Genomic DNA, 13,780 nt, shown 5'->3' with positions numbered 1-13,780 from the left:
TGCTTTTTTTATTAAATGAGGTCTCCCATTCCAAATTTACTACTACTACTACTACTATTTGATGCCAAAAAAAATGCACGCACGTAAAACATGCACAAATTTATTTTCTCAGCCTTTTTTCATTTTTTTCTTTTTACTTATATACTACTCCTAATATAACTTAAAATTATGATTTTATAATTTCAAATTCAATTACATAAAATCAGAGTTACATGTGATTTTAATTTTAATTAAATTCTTGGAATAGCGGTACATTATATATATTGGAGAATAGATTGGCATCATTTGTAAAAAAATTGGCATTCAAATGGAAATAAAGAAAATTAAAATAGACTCATAGCATAAAAAGAACATTAAAGGGGGGAAATTACATATCCTAAAACAAATATACAATAACAACATTATGAAATTAAAATTTTAATTTCCAGCAATTTTATAATCGACTTTGTCTAGAACGTATTATGGTGCCAACTATTAAAAAAAACTACTATAGTATGTGAATCATTAAACATATTTATATCCGAAGAAAGCCAATTAATATGAATTGAATTACTAATCAATCATTGTAAACCTACTACATGAATATTCTTGACGTTTCGCATATTCAAAAGGTTTACGTGTCAACTGAAAGAGAGTCAATTTAGTAACGAACGACATCTACAATTTAAAATAACTAGAAAATAAACGATCGTGGCCATTTAATTAAAAAATTAAAGTTGCGATGTTTCTTTGTTTAAAGTTTAAACTATAATGTCACTATGTCAGAGGCATAATATAATATTTTCCAAGTCAATTATGAGGTTGTATGTTTGGATAATTAAATACTACTGTATTACCTGTTAATTTATTGGCTTTATCTAAAGTCTAGAGACTCTAAACGAATAATCATTTGCATTTTCAATTTGCAATCAATTGCAAGTTGCAAGTTGATTTGAATGACAGTTTTCTAATAAAATGCTAATTAAGACAATCAATTATTATCACATTGGAATAGAATAATTCAAATTCTATTGTGTTTTGTTTTTTTGAACTCTACGTCTCCAATTGTTTTATGGCATCTTAATTTTTATAATTATGATTAAATAAAGATTTAGTATGTAACTTTATCTAATGAAAATATGATTGTGTCTTAATTATAACAAATTTAACAACATATAAAAGCAATTTATTTTTTAAAATAATAATATTTTGTATTTTTATTTCAGGAAATAGGTCAATAATGCTAACAAAAAATATATATTTATATATCTCTCATTGAGATATACCAGTATAAGAGAAAATATTTATCTACAATAATTAAACCAATTATGTATATGTTGCAATACTAGTACGTACGTTGTGTTGGGATATTGCATACAATAAAATTATGCAGCTATATTATGGCCGCCAACATAGTGTTTAAGTAAATTAAAATTTCTATTTAATGCTAATTGTTAAATTTTAATAATTATAAATTTGAAAAGTAAATTAAAGAAATAGTCATAATATATGGTTGTTTAGCATGACTTGAATATACAGATTTATACACTAGTGTTAATCGATTTTTGTGGTTAAATTAACACAAGGTAGATTTTATTCTTTGGCGAAGCTATCTTAATTATTGTATCCCAAATATATCCGACATCAATTATAAGAAGGAAAATAAAATCAATAACTAGGGTAATGCCCGCCCCTAAAATTTGTCATTGATACGACTACACATCTTTTTGTCAAGATAAACTCACGTGTCACGTTATTAATTACCCATAACTACATAAGTACCTTTTTAATCAATAACATATACTATTGTCGAAAACAAGATCTTGATCAAAATCAAGAATATAGTAGAATCAAATCGAAGAAAATATCTATAAGAATCGAGGAGCTGAAAATCAATGAAGATAAGGAAAAGATCTTAAACAAGATATTATTCAAAATTATATTTGATTTACATCCCATAATTATTATATTTATAGTCCTATAAATAGTTGACATAATAGTATAAGAAAATTGAATCATTCAAACCCTAGAGAAATACAAAACCAAAAAATCTCTTGCAAAACCAAAAACCAAATTAAGTTAATATAGCCGTACGTCGACTTTCCGGCAACCTCTAATGCCTCGTTTCCACCTCCCCGATGAGCTTGGAAGCCTCGAACGCGTCGGTCCAATAAAAGAGAAATTCAAAATCTTCTTCAACAACAGATGGCGGAGAGAAGTCGGGCGGTACACTTGATTCTTGCCTCAATCTCCTTTTACTTCTTAAATTTGCTCTCCTGTATTTTTTCATATTGCTAAATGATTAAGTGTTCATTAATAGCATGAGTTCACAAAACTCTTTCAAAAATTCTACATATGAACGAACTTGTGATAAGTTGATTATAGATAGATAGATAGAAACGAACTCTTGTTAAACTAATTTTAGATAGGCATATAATCTAACCCAACGTAAACCATTTAACTACATAAATGACACTTTTGTGGAGTATATATTTTTCCCATGTGCATTCTGATACATATATTTGTTCTACCAAATTTAATTTCTTCATGAATCTAGAATATTAGTAGTAGTAGAATTTGATTTGATTAGTTTTTAGATTAGATTAGTTTGTTTCCGAAATCTTTTTTTAACTGTCATATAGCATTATAAATATGTGTGAAGTCATTTATTATTATTAGGAATGAAAAATGTAACATATTTATCATTCTTTTCTTTTATCTTCTCATAATTTTTCTCTCTTGGAAGAGAAATAATTTCTCTCATACGTGTTGACTCCTAATTAATGCCTATCAATTGTTGTTTTCATTCTTGAACTCGCTTTCATTTCGAACTCAGATTATTTTCATACCCTTGATGTCTTTGGTGTCGTAGGACGGACTATAGATATACAATAATATTTTGATTATTTTAAATTATCAGATTTTGATCAGCTATTCTTCGTGGGAAGATTGTTTAACCATCCAACATCCGAGTCATTAAAAACTTCATCCCATTGCTATCATCATCAATGATATACTACTACAAAGGGTATGCCCGAGAAGAATAGTCGAGATAGCACGAATTAATCAAAATATTCTCGCACATCTATAGTCCATCCCACAACATTAACACCAGAAAATTGAGAGGAATGAGGAATGTCTGATAGGGCCTTCAATCTAGCAAATCTCGCCAAAGATCGCGGCTCAATAATCTCCAATATATCTTTTCTGATTTTATTTGATTTAGCATGCCTTTTATTGCAGTTAGCTATCTTTATGCAATTTTATCTTTATTGAGTTTAATTAGCATTTTAATAAATTGAACGTTTATATAATCTTTTAATCGTTGAGCTCATTTACGGTTCTGGCGGAAATCGCCCCATAGAACTCTAACTACGGTTTATTCTCTTCTATTTGCGATCGATCCGTGGTGCTCTAGCTCGATGGGGGTTCACGGGGGTTCACGACCCTACCAACTTGTGTTTTCATTGAGTTACTCTTCAACCGATTGTGACGGAGGAAGAGTAACTCAATGAAAGCACCAGTTGATAGGGTCTTGACCTATCGAGCTTCAGCACCACATATTGAACGACAAATATAAGAGAATAAACCCTAGTTGGAGTTCCCGAAAGCGATTTCCACCAGAACGGGAATGAGAATAAGTTTAGTACATCATTTCTCAATGATTAAAAGATTGCATAGACTTTTAATTTATACAATACTAAACTGAATATAAATAAAGATTGCATAAAAATAGCTAACTACAATTAATAAAAAGATATGCTAAATCAAATCAAATAAGAAAAATATGAGTATATTGGAGATTATTGTGCCGCGATCTTGGGCGAGATTTGCTAGATCGAAGGCCCTATTAATGTCCATGAGTTCGAAATGAACAAAATATCAAGAATGGAAGCACCAATTGATAGGCATTAATTAGATATTAAAACGTAATTAGTTATTCTCAATTTTGTGAACTTCTAATACTAAAAAATGTCACCCAAAGCTTAAATTTGTGAACTTCTTCTAAAACAAAAAATGTCACCCAAAGCACATCGGTAAACTTGTATTTACATCATGTCCCGTTATAAGGATTCTGTATATTTTTGTTTGATCTTATTGATACGAATGTCTATTGTATACTCCGATATCACTTTTAGATGTAAAACTTTTCTTTTTTAGTTTTTTTCAATAAAAGATATCATATTTCATTTTTTTTTATTTCTCACTTTAATGTATTATATTAATTATATTTTTTTATACTTAACACACAAAACAAAATTTCCTAAATCTCGTGCTATAAATCAAGTGTGATAGTGTGATATCTACATTGCGACGGAGGACGAGAGCAGTACTAGTTTATTTTTATTACTATAGAATAGATTTAGTCATGTGTTTTCCCTAGATTCAGGTTTGATTTATTTTATAGTACTATCTTTTTGTAGCTTCATATACTCCGTATAATATGTGTGAAATTTTTTTATTATAATTAAGAATAACAAATAAAATATTTTTATTACTCTCTTTCTACAATGAGAAAAATAGATTTCTCTCTTCCACTTGTCTTTCTCTTTCCTCTTCCTTCACTCTCTTCAAATATATTCTTTGATATGTATTAATTAGGAATTAGTATGTATCAAGTGGTGCTTTCATTTTAAACTCACGTGTACCCTTCAATTCTTCGGTATTAACAAGTTTTGAAGTTGTCTACATAATTTTCCAGTCTCTTATTTGGAGTTGTCATAGTCGTGAATCATTCAAACGTCGGTTGGTCAAACAATCTCCCTATGAACATTCTGAACAATCAAAATATTTTTTGACTATCTAAAGTCCATCATATGACATTAACATCGAAAAATCGAGGTTATACATGAGATCAAGATGAAAGCACCAATTATACCTATTTAATTAGAGATTAATACGTATCAAAGAGAGTGGGAAGAGGAAAGAGAACAACTGTTTTTTGGAGGGGATGAGTGAAATCGTTTGTTTTCTAAACGTTCATGAAACGTGCAAAAACTAGTCTTCAATGGCTAATTCATCAAATAAGTTACCACAAGAATGGCATTTATATTTGACCACATAACAAGGCAAGATTTTGGAATCCATTGATGTAAAGATTCTTAAAAAATTGGAATTTTATCTCTTTTCAATTTCTATATCTTTGAAAATTTAGCAGGAGCAAAATATGTACATTTATCTTATGGAGTAGTAAAATTATAATTATGGGTTAATTGCATATTAATTGGGGATGGATTTTTATATCATAAATAAAAACCTTGTCAGTTTCCTCACTTGCATTTTATAATTATCTAATTGCCTAAGCTGGTCATGAATTATAAACATTAGAATAATAGTTTCTAAATTAGAAACACCTTTTTAACTGAATTAATTCTTACAGTTAGATTACCTATTTCAAATTGTCGACATCTACAAAAATAATAGTAGTAGTACTACTACTTTTTAAATAAAAAGCACCCTTTTAACTAAATTTAATTCTTGTAGCTAAGTTACCTATTTCATATTGTCGAGTACAAATGTAAATTTAAGACATGATAATGAGATATCACTTTCAATATGTGGTCACATTTTTCCAATTGTTCTGCACAAAAAATAGAAATACAAGGATATGAAAGTTCCCCATTTAAGGAAAAAAATACACACAAATCAAAAAGATTTCAATTAGAATTTTAAGTCTAATTAATATGCTTACTTCACATTTATGATGACTTTCGTAATGCCCTAGTGAAAAATACAAAATACTACAAATTTATATTTATAATTTACCTTGAAATGCATCCTACTTCACATTTATATCTAAAAATAAACTTACCACAGACATACAAGTAGCATAAATAAAAACATACAAATCGAATTCAGCATTCAAATCGACATACATACAAATCGAATTCCAAAAGTTGAATTTGGCATAAAAGTAGCATTAATTTCACAATTTGAATTGAACTCTAAATATATTACTCCCTCTGTCCGCGAATAGGAGTCTCGTTTTTCCATTTTCGTCCGTCCGCAAATAGGAGTCCCGGTTTATAGTTACCATAAATGGTAAAGAGGCCCCACATTCCACTAAATTATTCCATTCACATATCATTTAAAACTAATATATACAGGTGTGACCCCTATTCCACTAACTTTTTTCCATCCACTTTTCTTAACATTTCTTAAAACCCATGCTGGAAACAAATGGGACTCATATTCGCGGACGGACGGAGTATTTGCCAAGTCTCGCATCCGGCGTGCCACGTAGGATAAATTTGTGCCGGAAATCTGTCAGATCGGAAGGGAAATTTACACAATCTGATAAAGTTAATGACTTTTCATGCAACATTTAAAATTTACGAGAAAAACCAAACTATCTTAAAAGTTCATGACTTCAGTTAGCCCAATATTGTATAATTGAAAATTATGAAAAAAATAGACAAGTGACCACAGAAAATGGTGGTGCCCTTTGCCGAATGGGCCGTGTCCAATTTGGCCACAAAAAGGGATATAAAAAGCGAAGAAAAAATCAAAGTCATCATCTTCTTCCCCAAATTCCTCTTAATCATTTTCACATATAATTAATCATCATATTCATCCGCAGGCACGCACTTCGATTCGCCTCTCTCATCCCCATACATCTCCTTATCTCTGCGCCGATTTTCGATTCTGTTTGGATGTGACAGCCACGCGCTCTCTCCAATTGCAATTTCGGCGTCATGTATATAACCAGTGGCACCTCCGCCCTCCTAAAGAGGGCTTCTCACTCCTCTACCCGCAGGACTCTCTCCTCTCTCTCTAGGAAGCCTCCTGCGCCTTCGAATCCCTGTGCTGCTGGTGGTGGTGCTGGTTCTCACTCCGTAGGGCAGCAGAGTCTCCGATCTCTGAGCTTTTTGTCGCGGTGGAGCCACGGCGCTGGGTGGAACTCGCCTACTAGCCAGATCAGGATCGCTTCCTCGGCTTCGGAGAGTCTGTTGCATCGGAAGATCGCTACGATGGGTGAGGGCTATACTGCTATTGCCGTTTTTTGTTTTTGTTGAGATTTTTGATTTTGGAAATTGGAGGTGTGAGTGTTTGATTGATCGTCAATTTTGATTGTTAAATCGTATGTTTGATCAGCTGGATTTTGCTTTTTTTTTTTGTTTAGGCGTAAGGTGAATTAGATTTACTTAATTTTGAATGTAATTTCTTCCTAACTGTGCAAATGTTTGATTTCAGCAATAATGAGATTTTGGATTGGAAATGAGTGAGCTTGAATTTTGCTTTGGCTTGACTTCACTGAAGTTGACTCACATCCTGTCTTTATCACAGAAATGCTTATTGAATGTGGCTTCACTCTTGATTTTGCTGTTTCTACTTTGTTTTATGGAGTTATGAGGAACTTTTGAAGAAATATTGTTGTCTGGTTTGTTATGTTCTGTCATTTTCAGCACAGTATATTACAAAAAAATTGACCTTTTATTCCCTGGCTTATCTGTAAATTATTCGTTTTAATGGTACAATGTTACATGTAGTGATTTATTTTTTTAATCAAGTATTTTTTTTTTCCGAAACATAGTTAATATGCTTGTACTAATTAAGTAAGCTTACTCCTCGTAACGTGGTTTCAGCTGCTGAGAATGCTTTCAAGGGAATTTTCACTAGTCTGCCAAAGCCTGGTGGTGGTGAATTTGGCAAGTTTTACAGCCTGCCTGCTCTAAATGATCCAAGGATAGGTAAGCGCTCTTACTATCGATATTTCCCATTTTCCTTGGACAAGCTTGCTCTTTTTCTTTAGATAGTTTTTAAAACTGACCATCTACACTGCATAAGCTGATCTCGATTGAACTTTTGAATAACCTAGTACACTTTTTATCCAATGTAGCTCTCAACGTTATCTGCTGTCAAAATTCTCATCTTATAGAACTTTATAATGAGGATTTTGTGTGCCTGTTATGTAATTACAGATAAACTACCGTACTCTATCAGAATTCTTCTGGAGTCAGCGATACGTAATTGTGATGGCTTCCAAGTAACTAAGGAAGATGTTGAGAAAATCATTGACTGGGAAAAAACTTCTCCAAAGCTAGTAGAGATTCCTTTCAAGCCTGCTCGTGTACTTCTGCAGGTACTGGTCTTGGTTGAACTACAACTACTGTGTACCTTCGTTATAACAGCTCAGCTGATTTCATGTGGAAATATCTCACTATTGGCAGGATTTTACTGGTGTACCTGCTGTCGTCGACCTTGCTTGTATGCGTGATGCTATGAACAGGCTTGGCAGTGATTCTGACAAGATCAATCCATTGGTATGTTCCATATGTTGTGCTTATTTCTTGAACTTATCAACTTGAGGAATTAGTAAATTTGATGTATCAAGTTGCAATACTTTTCCATCTAGGATATCTAGGATAAAAGTGAATTGCAGGAATGTGTGAACTCTCTTCCCTTATTTCTTGAACTATGAAGTATGAATTGAGGAATTAGTAAATTTGACATATCAAGTTGCAAATTGCAATACTTTTCCATCTAGGATAAAAGTGAATTGCTGGAACGTTTTGAACTCTCTGCTCCACCTAGTTTGTTTTTTGTGCTTCAATTTCTTACAGAGCTTTACTCATTAGCTTTATTCAAGCTATTTTCCCATCAGAGAGAAAGCTAAATGCAAGTTTGATGAAATCAATGATAGATTATCAATTCAACTTGTTGAATCAATTTGAATAGATTATCATCTTATGGGCATGCCAAGCAATGATATGATACTAATAAGATATCCTTATAGAAGATGGGAAGCATGGTTTCACATAATGTTTCTAGATTATAAATTTCAATGTTTGATGGTACTGCAGGTTCCAGTAGACCTAGTCATTGATCATTCAGTTCAAGTCGATGTTGCTAGGTCTGAAAATGCCGTTCAAGCCAACATGGAGCTTGAGTTCCAAAGAAACAGGGAAAGATTTGCATTTCTTAAGTGGGGTTCTAATGCTTTCCAAAATATGCTTGTTGTTCCACCAGGATCGGGTATTGTGCACCAGGTATAGCGCAAATCAGTGGTTTTATTTCTGTGCTTGATTTTGTTCTGATTCGCATGTTATGATATGTTAATATTTTGTAAAATTTTCATTGTTCAGATTTGATTTGAAAAATTATAGTTTCTCCTTCACTTTGTGCCTTATAATCCATGTTGATGTTATATAATGAGTTACAAGCCAATACAATGGTTTTAGGTCAATCTTGAATATCTCGGACGTGTTGTCTTCAATACCGATGGAGTACTCTACCCAGACAGTGTTGTTGGGACCGACTCTCATACAACCATGATCGATGGGCTTGGAGTTGCCGGATGGGGAGTTGGAGGTATTGAAGCAGAGGCAGCTATGCTTGGACAGGTATGAACTCTACACTGGATGATCTTTTATTTTTGAGTCAACTCTCCTGTCTGAGTTCAGTATCTTTCTGGTTATCATAAAGTACGAACAATTTGCTGGAAAGAAATATTTGGTTTTCTTGATTCACTTCCACTTAATTGTATATTTATACCTATTATTTCATGCATTTTTCTGTAATTACTGGGGAAGTAGATTCAATGATCATTGGATGTGTTTTGATGTTCGTTTACCTTCGATGGCTCCAAAATCAAGATGCTTTTGCACCATCTAACTTGTGCTATTACCTGACAGCCAATGAGCATGGTGTTGCCTGGAGTTGTTGGATTCAAGTTATCTGGGAAGTTACGTGATGGTGTCACTGCTACTGACTTGGTTTTAACAGTGACACAAATGCTGAGGAAACATGGTGTTGTTGGAAAGTTTGTTGAATTTCATGGTAATAATACTCAATCTCGACATTTCACACACTGTCTTTATTTGATCACCTAATTAAGCATGTCTTGTTTTGTTCAGGTGCTGGTGTGGGTGAGATTTCGCTAGCTGACAGAGCAACTATTGCAAACATGTCCCCAGAGTATGGTGCAACTATGGGGTTCTTCCCTGTAGATCGTGTTACCTTGCAATACTTAAAATTAACCGGCAGAACTGATGAGACTGTAAGCACATTTTACTGCATTTGCTAAATTATAATGAAAATGATCTAATCCCATCGTATTCTGTATGTTCACTAATCATTAAACCGTCAATTTATCAATATTTAGGTGGCAATGATTGAAGCTTATTTACGCGCAAACAATATGTTCGTTGATTACAATGAGGTAGGACTTTATGCTTGTTGTGATATAGTGTTTTTTAAGGAAAATTATTAGGCTTCTCTGAATATTCTGTCTTCATTCTCTCTAAATTCCAGCCTCAACAAGAACGAGTGTACTCATCTAACTTGCAACTAGACCTGTCAGATGTTGAACCATGTATTTCAGGACCAAAAAGGTTTTTACCCAGAATTCTGCGCTTCCTTTTTTCTTTATTAGTTGAATGTGTTTATGATACCTTCTTTTACTTATTTGATAGGCCTCATGATCGCGTGACATTGAAAGAAATGAAGTCTGATTGGCACTCTTGCCTTGATAGCAAGGTTGGATTCAAGGTGAGGATATAACAGTCAAAAGGCCCTATATTATTTGTTTAGTGTTACAGGATGTGAATGTAGTAGGGACTTGTGGTACTCTTATTTTTTTATTTTGAAATATTTCAAGAAAAGCGTCATGTCATGAACTTCCTTACCTGGAATTATACTAAATCATTGTCTAACTGCAATGTAGGGATTTGCTGTTCCCAAGGAAGCACAGGACAAAGTGGCACAGTTTTCATTCCAGGGACAGCCGGCAGAGCTTAGGCACGGCAGTGTTGTGATTGCTGCAATCACAAGTTGCACAAACACATCAAACCCCAGTGTTATGCTTGGGGCTGGTCTCGTAGCGAAAAAAGCGTACGATCTGGGTCTGCAGGTCTGCTGTTTTATCATGAATGCAGCTGAGTTTTCAAATTGAAATGTTGTTTTCATGCTCAGCTAATCCAGATAATTTATCAGGTAAAACCATGGGTGAAAACAAGCCTTGCTCCAGGCTCTGGAGTTGTTAAGAAGTATCTAGACAAGAGGTATCAGTTGTGACTTCAGTTTTACGTGCAATAGTTTGCCACAGACAACTGAAAGTGTGTTCTTTCAATGATGCAGTGGGCTGCAGGAATACTTGAATCACCAAGGCTTCAATATTGTCGGGTATGGTTGTACAACATGCATTGGCAATTCTGGTGACTTGGATGAATCCGTTGGTGCTGCAATTTCAGAAAATGGTAATTGTGCTGCTTTGTCTATATATATCTTAAGAAATATGACCATTGAAGCTATACTCTAGTCTGTCAATGCTTTGTTGCATTCTTGTGAATTTTGTCCTCTATTAATTCAGTTTTCGCTGTGTTCTTCAGACATTGTTGCAGCTGCAGTACTTTCTGGTAATCGTAACTTCGAAGGTCGTGTCCATCCCTTGACAAGAGCAAACTATCTTGCCTCACCTCCTCTAGTTGTCGCATATGCCCTTGCTGGCACGGTTAGTGATTGATTCTTATTACAATTCTTTACAATCACCAAAGCTTAAGTGAAGCACACACACTGTTAGTGTCATGAACAAGAGAAATACCCTATCTTGTGCATATGCGTTCCATTTATAACGAGTGCCATAGTTTTGCTGAAAATATGTTGATCCTCGAAGGCTGAATGAATGTCAAATGTTTGCTTCCTTCGACAGGTTGATATTGATTTCGAGAAAGAGCCAATTGGTGTGGGCAAGAACGGAAGAGAAGTATACTTTAGGGATATCTGGCCATCAACTCAGGAAGTAGCTGAGGTATGCATAATATCTATTAAACGACATGATCTAAGAATGACAAACCCACTGACTTTGAAAACGTCTTTTAGGCGGTTCAATCGAGCGTTTTACCCGAAATGTTCAGGAGCACATACGAGGCCATCACTAAGGGTAACCCCATGTGGAATCAGTTGATGGTACCGAATGACAAGCTGTACTCATGGGATCCTACCTCGACTTACATTCACGAACCACCGTACTTCAAGAATATGACCATGGATCCTCCTGGCCCACACTCAGTAAAAGATGCCTACTGCTTGCTGAACTTTGGCGACAGTATTACAACAGATCACATCTCACCGGCTGGAAACATCAACAAGGACAGTCCCGCTGCCAAATATCTCATGGAACGTGGAGTTGAACGCAAGGACTTCAATTCCTATGGCAGTCGACGTGGTAATGATGAAATCATGGCAAGAGGAACTTTTGCAAACATCCGCCTCGTCAACAAGTTGTTGAAAGGGGAAGTTGGCCCAAAGACAATCCACATTCCAACCGGAGAGAAACTTTCCGTATTTGATGCTGCAATGGTAGATCTCCTCGGACTTGCCCCTGAATTCATTCCACAGCACAAACATATACTTTTTCTTGCCAAAATGTACTCGTATTAACTACCCTAAACGAATCTTCCAGAAATACAAGACTGCAGGGCAGGACACCATTATCTTGGCCGGAGCAGAGTATGGTAGCGGAAGCTCCAGAGATTGGGCCGCAAAGGGCCCTATGTTGCTGGTAAGTCCGCTAATCGTTGCTTTAACCCATTACACTAACACAAAACAAGAAAATCCAAAGTTAATCTGGCTATTTCAATCATTCAACAGGGAGTTAAAGCAGTGATTGCCAAATCCTTCGAAAGGATCCATCGCAGTAATCTTGTAGGAATGGGAATTGTTCCTCTATGCTTCAAGGCCGGTGAGGATGCCGAGACACTTGGCTTGACGGGTCAGGAACGCTACACCATTGAGCTTCCCAGCAAAATATCCGACATCCGCCCTGGCCAAGACATAACCGTCCGTACAGACAATGGAAAGCAGTTCACATGCACTGTCCGTTTTGACACCGAGGTAAATTTCCCTCGAAAATCAACACTTTATGATGTTCTATAGATTGAATTCGTGTTAATTCCATTCTTGAATCATCGCGTGTTTTAGGTCGAGCTCGCGTACTTCAACAATGGCGGTATTCTTCCATACGTAATCCGGCAGCTGATATTGCAGTAAGATGCCATTTTGATGAGAGCCACGAATCCACATTTCCTCAACTGTACAACGTTAGAATAAAAATTTCCAGTATTTCATTGCTTCCTTTGAAGGTCAAGCAACTGTGCCATGCACGAAGAGTAATTTCCTTTTTTTGTAATAAATTCGGCCTAAAATAGACATCGGAGAAGTATTAGAATTTTATTCGATATCTACTTATAGGTGCGCGCCAGATAAAATCGTTGGCACCCGATGAATAGTGCAAGTGATGAGATAAATTTTAAATTATACAGAATGATATTTGCTTGAAATGAAGCATATAGTTTCCTATCATATGCAGAAATGGTGTTTGGATCATTTGTTATAATATGCTGTTTTGTTATTCATTTGCTTATTTTGAGTGTACATTTTGTGGCTCTAACCTTATTGTTTTGAGATGTGTTAATTTTTGTCATATGAAAAATGTTTTACATAGCGGACTGACTTTAAAGAATACGACTCAATTGGAGACTCAATTACAGTGGGAGTGAGATGAGATGTGGATTATTTTACTTTTTGGACGAAATTTTTGTAAGCTAAGGAGTGAGAGCATATTTTTTTTTTTTTTTTTTTTTTCCGAAACTGTTAAATCTATTTTTTACTTTATTACAATAATTTCTTGATTTGGAGAAGTTGAGAGTCGTACGTTAAGACTTATGTCTAAATTTGGAACTACGTGATCGAATGGTCTATGGATTCTATTTCAATGAACATGCTATAATTTGTTGTTCTCATTTTTCTGTGACAAGATTTTAACGACGTAAATTTTATTAGTGCTAATTCGTGTTTTTAT

General features: G+C 34.5%; 1 protein-coding gene across 1 annotated transcript; it reads left to right on the top strand.

Moving 5' to 3' along the window:
• The first annotated feature begins 6,496 nt into the window (after positions 1–6,496).
• On the top strand, positions 6,497–13,334 carry LOC125186669 (aconitate hydratase, cytoplasmic). The gene is made up of 20 exons (XM_048083085.2): positions 6,497–6,954; positions 7,566–7,670; positions 7,902–8,062; positions 8,151–8,243; positions 8,784–8,969; positions 9,162–9,323; positions 9,615–9,759; positions 9,837–9,979; positions 10,085–10,141; positions 10,234–10,313; positions 10,395–10,470; positions 10,646–10,831; positions 10,915–10,982; positions 11,059–11,177; positions 11,310–11,431; positions 11,630–11,728; positions 11,800–12,279; positions 12,383–12,481; positions 12,571–12,813; positions 12,901–13,334. The coding sequence occupies exons 1-20, from the start codon at positions 6,675–6,677 to the stop codon at positions 12,967–12,969; spliced, it is 2,973 nt and encodes a 990-aa protein (XP_047939042.1). The 5' UTR covers positions 6,497–6,674; the 3' UTR covers positions 12,970–13,334.
• Positions 13,335–13,780: the final 446 nt, after the last annotated feature.

This window comes from Salvia hispanica, chromosome 5 (assembly GCF_029641045.1).
Source record: "Salvia hispanica isolate PSC_SH4W2 chromosome 5, Shi_PSC_v1, whole genome shotgun sequence".
In the NCBI taxonomy this organism is placed as follows: Eukaryota; Viridiplantae; Streptophyta; class Magnoliopsida; order Lamiales; family Lamiaceae; genus Salvia; species Salvia hispanica.
Note: the sequence above shows the minus strand (reverse complement) of the source record. Positions and strands in the feature narration are given on the sequence as shown.

Excerpts from the sequence above, each read along its gene's own strand:
- LOC125186669 (XM_048083085.2), top strand. The coding sequence starts at position 6,675 with ATGTATATAACCAGTGGCACCTCCGCCCTCCTAAAGAGGGCTTCTCAC. Across the intron at positions 10,314-10,394 it reads TGTATTTCAGGACCAAAAAG|GCCTCATGATCGCGTGACAT; the intron begins GTTTTTACCCAG and ends CTTATTTGATAG. Across the intron at positions 12,280-12,382 it reads CCGTATTTGATGCTGCAATG|AAATACAAGACTGCAGGGCA; the intron begins GTAGATCTCCTC and ends CGAATCTTCCAG.